The sequence below is a fragment of the Corvus kubaryi genome, unplaced genomic scaffold (genome assembly GCF_017639235.1).
Source record: "Corvus kubaryi isolate FWS band 111438036 unplaced genomic scaffold, C.kubaryi_AGA036_p1.0 split1-65, whole genome shotgun sequence".
Classification (NCBI taxonomy): Eukaryota; Metazoa; Chordata; class Aves; order Passeriformes; family Corvidae; genus Corvus; species Corvus kubaryi.
The window spans coordinates 1,920,277-1,937,585 of record NW_024582080.1 but is presented as its reverse complement, the minus strand read 5'-3'; the positions used below and the strand labels follow the sequence as shown (position 1 = coordinate 1,937,585).

Sequence of the window (17,309 nt, the reverse complement as noted above, 5' to 3'; positions counted from 1 at the left end):
CCCAAAAAGCTGAAAAGTGACAACTTGGGATACAGAGGGTGGTTATGTTCTCCACCTCACGAACAAGGAAGAAAGCAAGCCCATCTCTTCCTCAGAAGAGCTCCATACATCCAAAAGGCTGCTACACATAGACAACAATCACTCTCTTCATCTTCCCTGCTTTGTTCCTGAGCTTGTATCAATCCGTCACAATTCTCCACTTGGGCAAACTCTCCCCTTTGTCAGATGGGTCCCACCTATTCCTATCGGGTCTCAGTCTGCAGAGTGGGTTCCATAACTGTCAATGTTGGCAGGTTGATTCCTGTTGGCACCAGATGTGCAGCCAGGTGTTTATCCATTGAAGCTCTGTTCCTTCCCAAGCCCTTCCCTTCACTCATGGAGACCAGATATTGTGAGCATAATGGCTTAGGTTCTGCCAACCTAAAAACAAACTGTTTATACACACTGTTAGTTTAAGCTCAATGTTTCCAAACCCCAGGGCAGAAGTCAGATACACAACTCCCTTTCTGCCCAATAGGATTTGTGTGGTTACACTTTGGCAGAGTTGAAAATACTCACACACACATAGAACAGAACACATGGACACAAGTATGAGGACATCTGAGAATGTCACAGTTTGTAGTTATTCTGTAAGTCCACTGGGACAGATATCTCATCTCTCAGTGGCTTCAAAGCCAAGTAGGACTCATTTGTACACTTTAAAAATAAATACTCTTCTATGAAGAACTGCTGAAAAAAGCCTTGGCAAACTGCACCAAGAATCTTTCTGATCCTTGTAAGTGCTACTGGCAAACTCATTTCTATGGTGGTTTTCTCTTAAAAAGGTCCAGTAACATTTTCTTCTTGTCATGGAGTAGCATGTCCATTCTAATGAGTTACTGCTTTTTAGTAGTTGTCTGCTACCTAGTGGTTTGGCTGGCACATACCACTGGCACAAGTAAAGAAGAACATTTAAAGCACAACTTCCAGACAAAATGAGAGCACAGAAAAGCGCTGGCCCTCTTTGCTTCCCTGTGCTATCTAAGCTCTCTCTTCTTTCTCCCTGCCCTTCCTACCTCTACTCCTTTATTTCTAATCTTACCAGAGTGACAGAATTGTTGGGGTTGGAAGTGCCCTCTGGAGATCATCTAGTCCAACTTCCCTGCCCAGACAGGGTCACCTGGAGAAGGTTACACAGCATGCATCCAGGTGGGTTTTGAATATCTCCAGAGAGGGAGACTCCACGACTTTCCTGGGCAGCCTTTGAGCCTTTTTTTTTCAAGCATATCTTCCTGCAAAAAAACCCCCAACAACAAAAACCTCTGATCTCTGTAGATCATTTGGCCCATGCTGCTTGTCACTAACCAATAATTCTGGAACGGAAACATTCAAGTCAGGCATATGCACACAGGGACAACTTGCTTTGGAAATAACAACCACAGCAAATAATCCTGTTATTCATGAAAGTATGGAGTTGGTTTTTGCATGGTTGAATGTTTAGATTTTGTAGGTTTAATTAATTAAGATAATTAAAAATAATCATTTAAGTGGTTAAACAGGGTTGATAATTGTTGTTGATCCTTGTTATTCCCTGTTAAAATTGTTTATGTCCCCTAGTTACATGTTTGATGGCGATCACTGTTCACATCCTTTTTGATTACCAAGTTTAGTGGTTATGTTGAAAATTAGTAATGAAGTCGTGTTGGTTGGGTCACTCCTTGTATTAAATCATTTATTGATTACAGTGTTTAACAGTAAAATTAATAGTCCTTTGTAAGTGTCTCCCCCCCCCAGAGACTTCAAACCATCCCCACAGGCAGAACCCCCAGAGCTATCCCTGAGGGACTGCAACTTGACTCCATGACAGCCATGCATAGCAAGGGCAAGCCTTTCCCGCCACAGAAGGAGACGACACCGCCCCTTCCAGCTGTCCCCTAGCAGCAGCGAGCCATTGGAGGAAAGACAGTACATCAGAAATCCCCTCACCAATCATCTGAAGCCTTGGAGGCGGGACTGTGGGTGGACTGTGGGCATATCTGGGAGGGCACAGAGGATATAAAAACCCTGACACCGACTAGCCGCTGGAGAAAGCTGATACTCGAACATTCGGTCCTGAATCTCTATCTAGAGACTTTGTTAAAGAATTCTGGCCTCAGACTAGCTGAGGCCGACCCAGCGTTGCTGGCTCACTGAATTGAGGCATATAGCCTGTTCAGCTTAAAGGCTGTTCAATACCTGCGCCTGGACTTTTTACCTTTATTTTAACCTTTTCTTCTCCATAATAAACTACTTGTTCTTGGACTACCACACACCAAGAGTTGTTGTTTTTTATAACAATCCTCCCTGAAGGTCTCCTTTCTGCCAAAGCTGCACTCTCTAGCCAATGGGCTGGGAAAAAGGTACATACCACTCTTGCTGCAATTCTTTGGTGGCACAGCCATTACAGATTTAACTGAATTATAGAACAGCCCATGATGGAAGGGACTTCAAAACACTGTCAAGTCCAAACTTTTATGGAAAAAGAGCCTAAGTGGGATCGTCTAGCACCCTGTCAAACTGCCATCTTGAAAACCTCCAGTGATGGAGTCTCTACCACAACCATGAAAGGTTGTGCCGGTAAATGATTGTTCCAATATAAACAATTTCTTTCTATGTCAAGACAAGCACTCCCAGTGGAACTTACACTTTTTGCCCCTTGTTTTATCCATGCAACACCTCAGGAAGAAAGCCACGATTCTCTTGGTGGAATGTGTCCCTGCAGCACCACTAACTTGATGCAAGTGGTACTCACTAATTAGAAGCCCTAAAGGCACTGGTGGCATCCAGATATTTTGAAATAGGACTGTTCCAGTTTGGCCAAATTTAGAAATATATCCTCTGAGAGAAGGCACAACCACCCCTCCCCCCACCAGGTTCGGGAAAAAATAAAACTTTTTTGTCACCCCAAGACAAGGACAAAGGGCGTGGTCCAGTGGTTGCACCACCAAGAGACAATGTGATGGGACAGGATGCTGGGGGGAGGGAATTGAAGCCAGGAGAAGGGCGAAACACATGTAAGGAGTTGCGGACACCACGCTAGCCACCCGGTGTCATCTGCCGCTGCCTGGAGATGATGTAAGCTCTGCACAGGGCACGGCACTTGGGGATCTACCTCATATGGAAGAAACAGCAGGATTGAGCTCAGTGCTGCTACATCTGCATCTGGAGCAAAGGTGCAGCAGCAAATTAACAGTACACCGATCTCTGTATCCGGCGTGCCCACTCAGGTGGCACCAGATGCCTGGCGAGGCTGTAGCGTGACTGATGCAATAGAGAAATCCAGCAGAAACTAACCCACCCGCCGAGTTCCAGCTCATCATGTGCAATAAGATGGGCTGGGTGCAAATAGGCTGAATTTCTGATTAGAACCAATTCAGCACTGTAGGTCTGGCAGACTACATAACCACCTGCAGAACCCAGATTTTGGAATAATACGTTTTATTGAAGAAACGGGAAGGCTGCAATACATGCACTAACTATCCCTACTGGGGATAAGTCCACTAACTACATGTTAACTACCTATCTATTGGGGGGTGTTAAGTGCACTATCTACCTATTAAATACTTAAACATGGACTACTCCTTTTATATACAGAGCCTGTCTTCAGGCGTGAGCCCCCAGCAGCTCATCTCTGTCTCTTAGCACTGGCCTTCACGGCTGCAAGAAGCAGTTGTTTGAGCTGATGTCGCAGCCTAATATACTCCTGCACCACCTCTCTGTAGGCGTCTGGATCACATGCCAGGTGCTGGAACAGGTTGGGCGGTTCAACCCTTTGCAGCTCTGGTGGCAAACTGATCTCCCCGGGAAGCCTCTGGTTGCCTATGACAAAGTGGTCAAGGCGTTTCTTGTCCAGGGAGCAGCGCAGGGAGTCCACAATGTCCACCAAGCGCTTCATGAAATCCCTCCTGCTCCACTGTGACAGGGGTCTGGTGTTCAGGAGGTGCATGACGACTGTCTTCAAGGCGTAGGCAGAAAAGCCTTTGCCCATTGCAACGCCGGTGAGGAACTGCAGGCATTTGCAGTGCCAGCTGTCCTGCGGCGCCCGCCTGGCCACGTGCCTGAAGAAGTTGGCCTCAGCCACGGCGTAGGTCTCGTGCCAGGTTGTGCTCGGCATGAAGTGGACTTCCGTGGGCTGACTGCTGACATAGATGTCCGAGTCGCCTTGCCGCACCCCAAACAGCACCTCTACCACCAAGCTTTCCTTGCCCTTGCTCAGCTGCATCTTGCAGGAGCGGCTGGAGGGCAGCAACATTAAATTAAGCCTGTGGGAGGACTGAGGCAAAAGCAACCAGTCTGCTCTCACCAATCGGTACAGCCAGCAGGCAGTTTTCTCCACATCCAGGTAGGGTCCAGTGCAGAGGGTGTCTAGGAGGCTGGGCTCCTGCTTCCTGCTCAGCTCCTCCTTGGAGTGGTGGAGGAAGCACAGCATGGCGTTGTCGCCCAGCTGCTCCCTCACACAGGTGCACTCCAGGTCCACGCGGACACGGAAGTTCCTCCCTGGCATTTTTACTCCAGTGTCCGGTTCCAGGTGGAAGGCGTGCCCCGGGGGCGCACTCAGGGGTACAAGCACGTGGTACAACGCACCTTCTGCGCAGGGCCTCCAGCCTTCAAAGGCATTGCCCACCCCGATGGCTTGTTGCAGAACTGGGTAGAAGTGATTGGACGAGCCATATCCAAAGGCACGTGTGAAGTTGTCCATCAGGAGAGTTACCGTGGCACAACCTCTGTCCAGGTCCACGAGAGGCCATTGCATGTGCTCCTGCACAAGCCTTTCAAGCTTGCCTGCAAAATCCCACTCTTTGTCTTCATTTGTGTCAGATTTCTCTCCTTCGTTGCCAGCAGTATTGTTCTTCTGCACATCCGTGTTGGCATTCACTTCTTCCTCATTTGTGCCCTTACTGAATTTTTTTCCACCATGTCTGGCCTCCTTGTCTTCTTCATTTGTGTCAACATTGCCGCCTTCTTCCTCATTTCTGGCCTCAGTGTTGTCTTTGATGACATTCTCGTCATCCTTTACTTTTCCAGTATCTCCATCCTCATTGCCTTCTTTTTCCTCATTTCCAGCATTGTCTTTTTCATTTGAGACAGCATTGCTGCTTTCTGCCTCCTTTCCGGCCTCCTTGGTGTCTTCCTCCACGTTGACATCATCACCTCCTTCTCCAGCTTTTGCCTCCTCAGTGCCTTCTTCTGCTTCATTTTCAACATTGTCTCTCTCATTTGTGACAGCATTGCTGTCTTCTTCCTCATTTCCGTCATGCTTCTTATCTTCCTCCACATTCACATCATCATTTCCTTTTCCAGCTTTTGCATCCTCGCTACCTTCTATTCCTTCGCTTCCAACATTGTCTTTTCCAGTTGTGCCAGCATTGCTGCCACCTTCTCCGCTGTCATCAGCATTGTTGTCTTTCTCCACATTTGCCAAGGTGATTTCTCCTTCTTTCTTTGCCAGAGCATTGTTTTCTTTATCATTTGCCCTCTTGTCCACATTGCTGCTGGACTTCGTCTCCTGGCCACTGCTCTCTGGCTCACAGCACCTTTTTCGGGGGACAAAGCACAGCACCAAGAGCAGGGCCAGGACTGCAGCAACGGCCCAGAATGGCCATTGCTGCAAGGCAGCCCAGAGCATGGCTCCCCAGGGGCCACCACTCTGCTCCAGGGTTGCCTGCTCCAGCTCCTGCAGCTCCTGCAGCAGCCGAATCCTCTGCAGCTCCTCGTACTTGGCACGCAACTCCATGAGCAGGCGTGTGTCCTCATCCAGTCCATCCCCGACCATCTGCGGGTATTGGAGAAGGCTGTGCACAAGCAACACCAGGAACATGAAGGCTGCCATGGCTTCCAGGGGGAGCAGAGAGAGAGGAGGAGGGGAGCTACTGGCGTGGAGGTGGGGATGGGAGCCTCAGGGATGTGGGGACGGGAAGAGAGAGAGCCAGGCAGCTGGCAGGCACTAAGGCACCAAGGCCCAGCTGCAGCCACAGCCATAGCAGCAGCAGCAGCTGCGCTGTGCTGTGTCCAAGGAGCTCCTGCAAGGGGCTGGGCCCTGAATGCAGGACGGGAAGCACTCTCTCGGATGCCCGAGTTTGTGCTCCGGCTCTCGTCCAGCACAGACTCTGGCTTGCGTGAGCACTCGACGCTCGCCCAGGCTGGACTGGGGCAGCGCTGCCTGCTGGTGTTGTTTCTATGCACCTCCCATTGTGACATGCCTTCTGATGACACAGACACCAGAGACACCACAGCCAGGCCAGCCCCGCCCTTTGTTCCCACCCCAGCTCAGCCCCTCAGAATGGCCCCGGGCAGCCAAAGCCCTGACACCCACAAAATGCAGACCCACGGCTCTGGAATGGGCCCCCAGGGCTTTCTTTTACCAAACAGGACAAAGCCCCCGCAAACCCTTGTCAAATATACAACTGCATGATGAGATCCAGGGCTACTTTGCTCCTGGACATCCCCTGCAAGGAGATGGGATTGGTTCCCTTAGTGCTGAGCCCTGTGCTTGTGGGGGTGTTCTTGGGGCCTTTGCTACAAGGCTCCAAGTTTGATACAAGTCTCAGGGAGGACACAGACAAAGGCAAAGAGACATCTCTTCCACCTCTTTTGGGAAGCTGTCTCCGCAGCACCACTAACTTGATGCAAGTGGTACTCACTAATTAGGAGCCCTAAAGGCACTGGTGGCACCCAGATATTTTGAAATAGGACAAAGGGCGTGGTCCAGTGGTTGCACCACCAAGAGACGATGTGATGGGACAGGATGCTGGGGGGAGGGAATTGAAGCCAGGAGAAGGGCGAAACACATGTAAGGAGTTGCGGACACCACGCAAGCCGCCCGGCGTCATCTGCCGCTGCCTGGAGATGATGTAAGCTCTGCACAGGGCACGGCACTTGGGGATCTACCTCATATGGAAGAAACAGCAGGATTGAGCTCAGTGCTGCTGCATCTGCATCTGGAGCAAAGGTGCAGCAGCAAATCCCACTGCAGATAACAGCTGCCCGATCTCTGTATCCAGCGTGCCCACTCAGTTGGCACCAGATGCCTGCCGATGCCTGGCCAGGCCGTAGCGTGACTGATGCAATAGAGAAATTCAGCAGAAATTACACATAGTCTTTTTCATTTGCACCAGCATTGCTGCCCCTTCTTCGTGTCCAGCTCCATTGTGGTCTTCTTCCACATTCACCTCATCAGTTCCTTTTCCACTATTTTCCTCCTCACTGCCTACTTTTCCTTCATTTTTAACATCAACTTTTTTATGTGAGCCAGCATTGCTGCCGCCTTCTTCATTCCCATCCTCACTGTTGTGTCTCTAACCGTTCTGCTGCGCTTCTCCAGCGTAGGATTGACTACAAGATAAGAAAGTATGTCAGGCTGGGGTTTTTTTTCACTTTCACCCCTACTGAGTCAAGTCAAGTTTTGGATGAACCTGCAGCAATGCCAGCTTGCACCAGGAATTCAAGAGGAAGTGGTAATGATTCTATTCACAACCAGGGCTGCAGAGAGGTTTGATTTTGGTTGTCTTCATGAATGTGGATTCCTGTTCTCATACAGTTTGCTCGGTTAGCCTGAAGTCAAGGGGATATGGGGCTATAACAAATTAGCACCTTCTGAAAAAGAATCAAGCTCTCAGACTGAAGAGAGACAGGGTGAACAAAACAATGACCATAACCCTAAATCAGAACCCAAATTTTAAAGCAGAAGTTTTCACCTTTCTATTACTTTCCCCTTTTAAAAACTGATGAGCCTCACTGGGGTAGTGTTATACCTGACACAGTATTGCTTGCTTTGCAACTATCTCAGGGTATGCAATGCATTTTAAAAGGGAGCTTTGGAAAAATTAGCGCAATTTGCAGTGCCTAAAAAGACAGACCCTAAAAGATGACAGTTGTGCAGAGAGGGGGTACTAGAGAGCTCAGCTGGAGACACCTGGGCTATAGAAGATCTTTAAGAAAGTAAAGCAATGTGCTCTTTTCCTTAGTCTTTGCAATGCTGCGCGAGATGACTTCATTGAACTAAGAAGTGTAAATGCTACTTCATATTTAAGTAGACACTGCCCTATTGCTTTGTCGTTTGCACTTCTCTTTCTTTGGGTAAGCGCTGGTGAGTGATGGGTATATGAAATGGTACAAACCTTACTTCTTTTCTTGTTTGGTTTTCATTAATACCAATAAACCAACTTGACAGCCAAATAAAATACCCACCACCTTTGCTTTGCCCCTTGTTGTCTTGATTTTATAAATGAAATGGCTGTAACTCTCCTAACAGCCTTGAAGCCTCGTGTCAGCACTTAGAGTATCAGGGTGATACCAGGATAATGTTTTGGCAGAGGAACAGCTTTCCCGCTGTGTTTGATTAACTGTCTGCCATAAAAACCATGGAAAATAATTGTTTATCAGTTCTCTGTAAGTCTGTTACAGAGCACCTATGTATCACATATGTGATGGCGAAGAGTGTGAAATATGTAAAAAGTTACAGAAGTATCACATCATTTTCTTCACCCTCACTCTCCTCATCCCACCATTGCTCAGGGATTCACCACCACATTCACGAAAATGAAAATATCCAGAGTACGTAGGCCAACAACTGAATGTACACAGAGATGGGTTCTCTTTAGAACATCTGTACAGTAAGGTCCTCAGGGATTAGCCTAATTGCATCACTGAATCTGTCTTAATGAACTTTTAGATTCATATTTATATCAGGATTCATTATTTCCTTCAGCTCAGTCCAAGAATTACTGACTACCCTGTGGAGGGTAACAGCATCAGTAGCTGGACTGCACCACATTTTTCTTTGCATTTCTCTGTGATGCTGGTGAAGAAATAATAAACAAATTACTCCAAAGGAATTTATTTCTTTCTTGTACATGAATTAAAAATAAAATCTTACAAAAATATGGAACCACATACTGAAATATATCATCTTAATTCATACATCAAGCATTTTTTAATGTAAGCTAGAAAAATAGAAATTTCATTTTGGACCCATATAATATTCTTGCAGTATTCCTAAAAATTATGTTAAAATAAATACTTTTTTCCTTAAAAAGGGAAAGTACACATTGCTAACCAGACTAACAAAAATAATTCAGTGCAAATTCCTGAAATAGGCATTCAGATTACATTTTCTTTCACATATGATTTCTAAATAGTTAACAGTTCAGGTTTTTCATATTTGGAAACAGTTGAACAGAATCAGTTGAAAAGAAAGTTGAATAGGCTATTGCCTCTTGCCTTAGAATTTAGTTTTCAGAAAGGTCATGATAAAGTCTTCTTCGAGCTTTTCTTTACTCAAAGTTAGCAAAATTTGCCAGAGTTGATGTAAAATATTTGTTTACTTTTTACCTAGGATGCTTCAAATACATTCAAGCTTTACCGAACATTTTGGTCATTTGCTGTAGGCGTCTGTGAACAGGGGTGACAGTTGGAATTCACAGAAGTAAACATTCATTCTGTTCAAAATCCTATCAATTATTAATTTTAAAAAGTTTTCTAGCAAAGAGTTAGATATTATTAGTAGTTTGATATACAGGTATTTAAGTTAAGAACATCAGACTGCATCTGACAGAAATCACTTCAGGATCTCATTAACATCCACTTACTGCATGTTTTATGTAGACTCAGGCTGACATTTTGGTTGAAGTTCACTCCACAGAAAGTGTCACTTACATTAATAAAAAAAGGATAATTAAATCTTTTTTTTTTTTTTAACCTGAAGGATTACATAGGTTTTGGTTTAGTTCTTAACACAAAATGTACATGTTATTTTATACATGTTTGTTAAGGTTTCAATTCCCTAGAATAAAAGAAGTAAAATAAAAAATACAGCTTCTCCATCTGCGCTTCTGAACACACAACCTACCCAATGCTTTAGTACTTAAGAGTCAGACTGTCCACACAACCCAGGCTAGGTGACACCTTCTGTATAACAGGTCAGCATTGGACAAAATCATGTAAATGAAACTCAGTGAAATTATTTAAAAAAATGCAAATGTCCTAAAAAGAGTTAACATAGGGGGTTTTTTCATTTTGGCTGATTTTATGTCTTAACATTGGACTCCTAGTCCAAAAAGGCCACTTTTCTGAATTTGGATAGATTTTGAAAAAGAAAGAAGAAAATTACATACAACATATTTTCTATACAAACATATTTTGCTATACAGATTCTAAAACGTAATTACGGTCACTAAAAGCGTATATTCTATTAAAAAAATGAGTACCAAAAAAAAAATTCCTAGAAAATCAAGTATTTAAGACTTGCTCAAGGACGTAGTTGGTCTGACCTTGCAAAATACTTAGGCAGGTGCTTAATTTTAAGCATGTGAGTCATAGTGCCAAGAGAGATTTTATGGTGAACACTAATGCACAAATATTAGACTGGCTCTTCCACTTCAAGATAAGCATGGACGTAAGTGCTTTGCTGGATATGGATCAGGATGCTCAGCACCTAACAGGACTTCAGGCGCCGATCCAGCAAAGCACTTACCCACACGAACAACACGGCTGACTTTAGGATCCCTGCTCATGTGCTTAACATTAGGCATGCTCGTAAGTGCTTTCCTGGAAGGGCCCGATAGACCAATCGAGTGTAAGCTATAAAATTTGAAGCAGTGTATGTTTAACACACCGCGTATTTAACAATGCTAATCTGCTGAGATTTGCTTTTTCTTGGAACAAGGCATGTCCAATGTCAAACATTTATTTTTCAGAAAGTGCGTAAAAAAAGCCTTCAAAAGCAGCTTTGTGATTATGGCAAGTTAAAATAATATTAGTGAGTCTCCTTATGCTCCTTTCATTTCTTCTTTGCATGTCTTTTCTCAGGCATCTACAAAGGAAAGAGAAAACCCTAGTCAAAAACATTTCTTTATTCAAATAACCATCCATGCATTTAATTTTGCTCCAATAAACATCACGTCAGATGCAACTGAACACCTGAAAACAAGCACACTGAATCCTTCCAGATTTCAGATCTGAATGCAAGTTCTGCCAGCTATGCCACCTTTTCCACTGAAAATATTCAAATCACCAACTGTCACTTCTACAAATAGAACTAGGTTTTTAGAACTAGGTTTTATTACTTAAGACTGAAAATTATGCTCCAGTTTGACCCTTACATGTCCCCAAGTCAGTGCTTGTATTTTCATGTTTTCCATGAACACTGATGTCAATCCATTTGCTATGCAAATCTAAAAAAGTGAAAATGTAAGAGTTGTTTAATCCCAAATAAACAACTATGAAAGCATCACATCTCATCAGATATTTACATGAACATGTAGAGAAGTCATGCTAACCCAGAAAAAGAAATAAAGTAAGACCACATTTCTATAATACTGCTGGCATATTGCTCCATATTATGCTAACCAAGGAAGAAATAGCAAAGCAGCACTTCGTAACGACCTACTGCTACTGCTGGCCAGGCAGAGTAACTATATTTAAATCCTTATTGTGGTAGGAAATATTGTTTTATGCACTTGGCACCATATGCTCTTCATAACTTCTCACAGCTACATGTCGAGGAAGTTTCAAAGTTACTAAATGTATTTCATGCTTTCCTAAAGGGAGAAGAGTTTTTGTTTTCACGTGAAAGCTCTAATGGTTTTTGGAAATGGCTTGTTTTTTTTGTCACGCACAAATTCCTGCTCAACCAAAAACACAGTCACTAATAAAATTACTATTGTGGTAAGTTACGACATAGCTGACAGCTGAAGTAGAGATGTGGCACTAAAGCACAATGCATCCTTGCACAGAGGAAGAACTCTAGACTTAGTCCTTGAGCACAGCAGCAGATGTGAAAGTCATGTATAGAGCAAGAAAAAACCTGGTACCCCAGCTCAGAAGTCAGCACAAAGGACTCTCATCTCTACCAGATTTGTTCTGTCTGTCCCAAATTCTGAACAGAGTAACTGGGACTTTTTTGTAGAAGGTTCTTGAACAGTTCAGTCAATGGAAAGGTGCATTTGCAAAATGTATTTCACTAAACTTTTGAACTGTTAAAACCCAAACCCCTAAAACTAGCATATTTAAATATCCAGAAGAGCTTCTACCATGTATCTGTTCTGCTTCATAGTTCCTATTTCTAACATAATTCTCTCCCATTCTTGGTTTTCCAACAAACACCCCTCCCATGCTTGTCTGCTTTCTCAGCATCTTCTAGTGCTCAGAGCTGGCTTTTCATTAACAGATACAGAACTCCTTTTTTCCATCAAAACACTCCCTAACTTGTTGCTTACTGCACAGAGCTTCTCCATTAACATGACAGAATGTGCCTGTTCTTTTTCCTTTTTTTCCCGTAGCATTATCCTGCATTTTTGACAGGTGTTTTTCAAAAGTTGCCATTACTTCTACATCCCTTCTATTCACATGAGTTTGGGAGGTTGAATGTTTTCCAAAATTTAACCCTTCCAGTTCATAACCAGAATTGCTCATTCTGGGCTCACCAAACACTACTTATTATCAGAGATAATAATTCTATCAATTTCCAAGTATTTTACTCTATCTGGAATCCCAACCATGCTGACTCTCTGGATTTACAAACTACATCTGACACTTTGTAAAAACTACCAGTTTGAAAGGCATACAAAGCCCAACAACAACTACAAAAATGCACAGAACACATGGCAAGGCTTCTCTTTCATTTCTGGTTGGAAGAGAGTGCCACAGAGCTTTTTAACCTAACAGACATCATTGTAATCCAAGGGTTGTAAATGGCAGCAAGTAAGTCTGAAGTGCAAAAATGACATAGTAACAACTCAAACAGGGGGATTTCCTAATTTCTCTGAAACTCACATTATCAAGGGATACAAGCAGATTCTCTACTGAGCTGAAGTAGCAAAGAATGACGTGTTTTAAGTCTTCCAAAAACACACATTGTAGTTGATCCATAGTAATGACTCAGTACAACTGGTGGATGACACCGAGTATTGTGCAGAACTGGCTAGATATGTACAAATGATCCCAGTGACTCCATCTCTTTTTCAGTTCTGTGATTCAGGGAAGCTGCAACATCAGCAATCCCTCTAAATACACAGGAATACTCTAATGATGAAAGAACACAGGAAAGAGTGGGTAGTGCATTTTAAGTAACAGTCCTACCTTGTGCAAAACTTTATAAAACTAAACCTTATCTGATAAGACACTCATACTTTAGCTTTTGAAGCCAACTCCAAACAGGCTTCTTAAAAAATCTCCCGCCCATTTTTGCCTTTAAATCAAATTTTCCCGATTATTTTCATAAGGACCTCTTGACCTTGGAACTAAACATAAAAATGCCCCTCTATTGCTGTGTGCTAAGAGATTTATCACAAAAGCCAAGGAGATGCCATAACTCTTTAAGGATTAAAATTTATTAATAGGAAAATACCAAAACCGCTTAAAAATGTGCTGAAACCCAACCTAACTCTTGAAGCATACAGTAAACACAGCAAGCACAAGTTTGTTACACAAAGCACTTTATTGCATTACATGTACATTGACATTCACTGCCACTGGTTTCCAGCATATTGAAAACAACACAAATCCCAATACAGACTGTATCTTTGCCTCGATAAAATGCCGCCAATGACAACGCTTACATCAGCACTTAATACTTGGGTCAAAATAAAAATGCAATGATGCCATCCTACTCTGGTGTAATACTGGGTAAAAAACTTCAGAAAGTCTAAAAAATAATGTTCCTTATCAATTAAAAAAAAAAAATCACCAAAGGTGGGCACATTTTCAGCCCAGAATAAAGTGTAATGGAGAAAACTCTGGTCAGCTTGACTAGGCTTGCTCTAGAAGGAGCAGCAGCACAGTATGGTACCCTGCTAAGCCTTACTTCTCAGCTCACCACACCATGTTATTGCAGCTGGGCCATCTTCCCAGTCCAGGATGGAATATCTGATATCATGGTGCTGCCTTGTCCCACTAAGGCTCAACAGCTCTGTGCCCTGCCAGCTCACAGACCTCTCCATCACACTCCACCATGTACCCAGACGTGCCCTGCATACACTATACTAACAAAAAACTCCAGGAGGCATCTTTAGCTTAACATAAAAATAACCACTGTATAAAATTCTTCCAAGAACAAGTTTTTATTTTGATGTTTTAGGTTTGGAGCTGAAGAAAGCAGAAATGGATTTCATTCCACTCTTATCAACTTTGGCCAGAGCCTTCTGTGCTGCAGACATCTTGGTGTTTGCCTGTGAGTGAAATGATAAACAGAACAATTAAACAGCATCTCCATAGGGGGGAAACAGATGCTACAACCTCCTAAATACAGAAGTCAAGCACTAAGTTGAATTGAGTTTTTAGTATACAGCCATAAAGATAATGCTATGCAGGCTTTGAATTGTAGGACAAAATCGTTAAAGAACAAATTTGAGATTATTCAAACTGAAGAATACTTGTTGTGAATTACTTCACCTTAGACAAAGACAGAAAACCAACTACAAGGACATGGACGTGAAACATCTTTCCTTTCTGCACAATGAGGTATCCCAAATCAAACGTTTACTTTGGGATAATCCCTGAGTGTACATTAAGAGGAATAATGCATACAACAGAGCAGATGCATTCTGTACCCTCCGACTCAATCTCATGATTATGCTGTCAGCAGGCTGAATTACAGACTTGCATTACAGATGATGAATAATTCACACTGATTTACTATCAAAGACTCTATGCACAGTGAAATCAAGGGAAAAGAGATGGAAGAACAAGGAATGAAGAAGGTAACTAACATTTGCAAAGCACTTTTGAGGCCACTGGGACAACTTCCCAGACTCCTACACCTAAAACACATTTTATGAACCACATTTTATAGAGCCGATCTCTTTTCTTTCTTGTATTTTAAAGCGTTACATTTTAAATCTCTAGCTGGTTTCCCTATTAAGAAGACTTTGCATTGACCTTTCTTTATGATAATCCTCAGTCTGCAGGACTTCACAATAACAGTACTTGGGATCAGCTAGATGGTAATGGATAGGATGGAGATAGACAACAACAGTATGATTATCTGTGTTACTCTACAAACAAAACCACTGCCAAAGGATTTTAAAAAGAGTAGTATACTGTACAGAGTCCAAGGGCTATCTTTTCTTTCCCATATTCTCTCATCAATGTGCTTCATTATTTCAGAAGTAAATCATATTTAATGTTAAAATGAATTATCTCTCTTCAGTTTATTTCTATCCTTATGCTAAGTTCAAAAGCTATAGTATATAATGTGGAGTGGGGGAAACATGCATATTTTAAACTATTTATCACCTTCACTTAGGGGGCAATCCTCTTACTTCAAAACTAGAATGTGCACTGAGTACAAAAAAATCTGGGGTTTTGGGGGGAGGAAGGAATGCATCTGTCACCAGCTGCTTCTCTTTGCAAAGGGATAACGAGTAGTCAGCATTAGACTGAAGGTCACAAGACCAGCACAGCGGGCCTTTTCGGTTCCCCACGGATTGGAGGAAGATTCATTTTCTTTCAATGTTCAGAGAAATAAGCCAGTACAAGCCTCACAGCTTTGGCACACACAGAGAGGATCTATTTCTTTTCACATCTCTGTTGCTCTCCCAGGAATAGTACAGTGGCAGGCACTGCTGGACTCAGATTTGGACTGGCCTCCAAACATGCGTTGGAGCTGGCAATCAGTAAGTTCTGTGTTGATTTAACTTCATTAAGTTGACATAAGTAAGTGCACAAGCAATATTTCTAGGTAAAAATAAAGCATGTCCTAGCATCCCTTGGAATTTAAGTAAATGCTGCCATCCTCGTTTCTTTTTCAAGTAACTGAAATTTAACAGTTGCTATCACTAAGCCATAGGATTTCTCATTTAAAGATCTCAAAGAGCTTTACAAACATTAGCTGAGCACCTTAACACATGTGTCTGAGTCTGCGAGGCTCACTGGAATGTTCACTGGTCAAATATAGCCCAGCAGAAATAGCACAAAACAGTTAAGAATAGGAAATTAAAATTGTCAAAGTCATATTAAATCTGAATGAAAAGTTCAAAGAGATATAACTACAGACGTCAGACGATTTTGTATTTAGTTTTGTGATGTGTTTTGAAGGGGAAAGTTAAGCACTCTGTGCTAATAGTTGCTATTAATCTACGCTTTCGCAAAACGTGTATGAATGCAAGACTTGCTTACCTTTTTGGTTTTCAGATTGTCACTGTTAAATTTAGTATAGTCTTCTTCTGGTTCCACAGGGACATCTGACCATTTCCTTTTCTGAAATGTTAGAGTGAGGAAGTTGCTCTGTCAACCACTTTTATGATGTACACACATGGAAGTTCAAAGCTTTGGCTTTAAAACGTAACCATAGCACCAAAACAGGACTGGCAGTCAACTGAAGAATCAGCAGCAAGAGTGGAAGATTTCTGTCTGCAGTCGTCTTCTTTACATGTGAATATTTACCATCTTTACAGCATTCAGAAGAGACCATTCAGTGTCATGGGAAGCATTTTCTTCCCAGCCTTCTGAAGAATGACTGTTAGAAATCAGCCATGATTGGGACTTTGGTATCAGTCTATTTAGAGAACTTTCTGGAGCAGCTGTTGGAAGTTAGTGCCTAACAGTCAAGGAGCTGTGGTGCTCATGATCTCATGGACCTGCGCAGCAATTCCAGTGTTGTAGCTATCTGCCAACACAAGTGGATCATCATCCACTCTGTTGTCTGTTTGTTCACAGCCTTTAGAATTAATTAGCTTCTACAAGCTGGCAACAGTGAAACACTGCCATAGCTCCACTGACTTGATTCATCACTTGAATCCAACAGTATATTAAGAAGTTTGATTCTGCATGTGCTGTGTGCCTTCTAACTTCAGAAATAATACAAGTGAACAGTTCTCGGCACTTCATATGATCAGGCCGTAAAAATGAATATTTCTTTCCATAAACTGTGAGCATGTGTTTAGTTTAAAGGTGAAAACTTTCTGGTATGTTTCCAAAAGTGAAAAAAAAAGTATGTAGTATTTTACAACACTGTATTTTTATTATTATTATATATCTGATATTACTACCCTGTCCTTAATATCCTATGAAATCTAGACTGTGGCCTTCCCAGCTTTTGTGCCAAGGAGAGTGATTTTGCAAGCAACTTGGATGGTACCACACATTTTAAGATCCTGTTTTATTCATTTTGTTTATGGTGCTTGTGATATCTCTCTCTCTCCCGCTCCCTCTCTCTCTTTGGCACACAAGCCAGGTCTGCAGCTTAGATTTCTCAGCTCTTGGAACCACATCCAACTGCAGCCTTTTCTTTTGATTTCAATGGAATCTGGATCAGCCTCTTTAGGAGGCTGTTTACTGTGCTGTGATTACATTTT

At 42.8% G+C, this 17,309-nt stretch overlaps 2 protein-coding genes across 4 annotated transcripts in view; both read right to left on the bottom strand.

The window, feature by feature from the left end:
• Positions 1–3,521: 3,521 nt before the first annotated feature.
• On the bottom strand, positions 3,522–6,200 carry LOC121657954 (inositol 1,4,5-trisphosphate receptor-interacting protein-like 1). The gene has a single exon (XM_042014256.1). The coding sequence runs from the start codon at positions 5,846–5,848 to the stop codon at positions 3,644–3,646; it is 2,205 nt and encodes a 734-aa protein (XP_041870190.1). The 5' UTR covers positions 5,849–6,200; the 3' UTR covers positions 3,522–3,643.
• Positions 6,201–8,838: 2,638 nt separating this feature from the next.
• RNASEH2B (ribonuclease H2 subunit B) overlaps positions 8,839–17,309 on the bottom strand; it is a 44,529-nt gene continuing 36,058 nt past the window's right edge. For 2 of the 3 annotated variants that reach the window (XM_042014149.1, XM_042014150.1), the window contains exons 10-11: positions 16,132–16,212; positions 13,435–14,183 (exon numbers count right to left, since the gene is read on the bottom strand). In XM_042014149.1, coding sequence (XP_041870083.1) covers positions 14,076–14,183; positions 16,132–16,212 — 189 coding nt within the window. In that variant the 3' untranslated portion in view covers positions 13,435–14,075. Of the gene's footprint in view, positions 10,829–13,434; positions 14,184–16,131; positions 16,213–17,309 lie in introns of those variants that run through there. The other variant, XM_042014151.1, reaches the window with a different exon arrangement.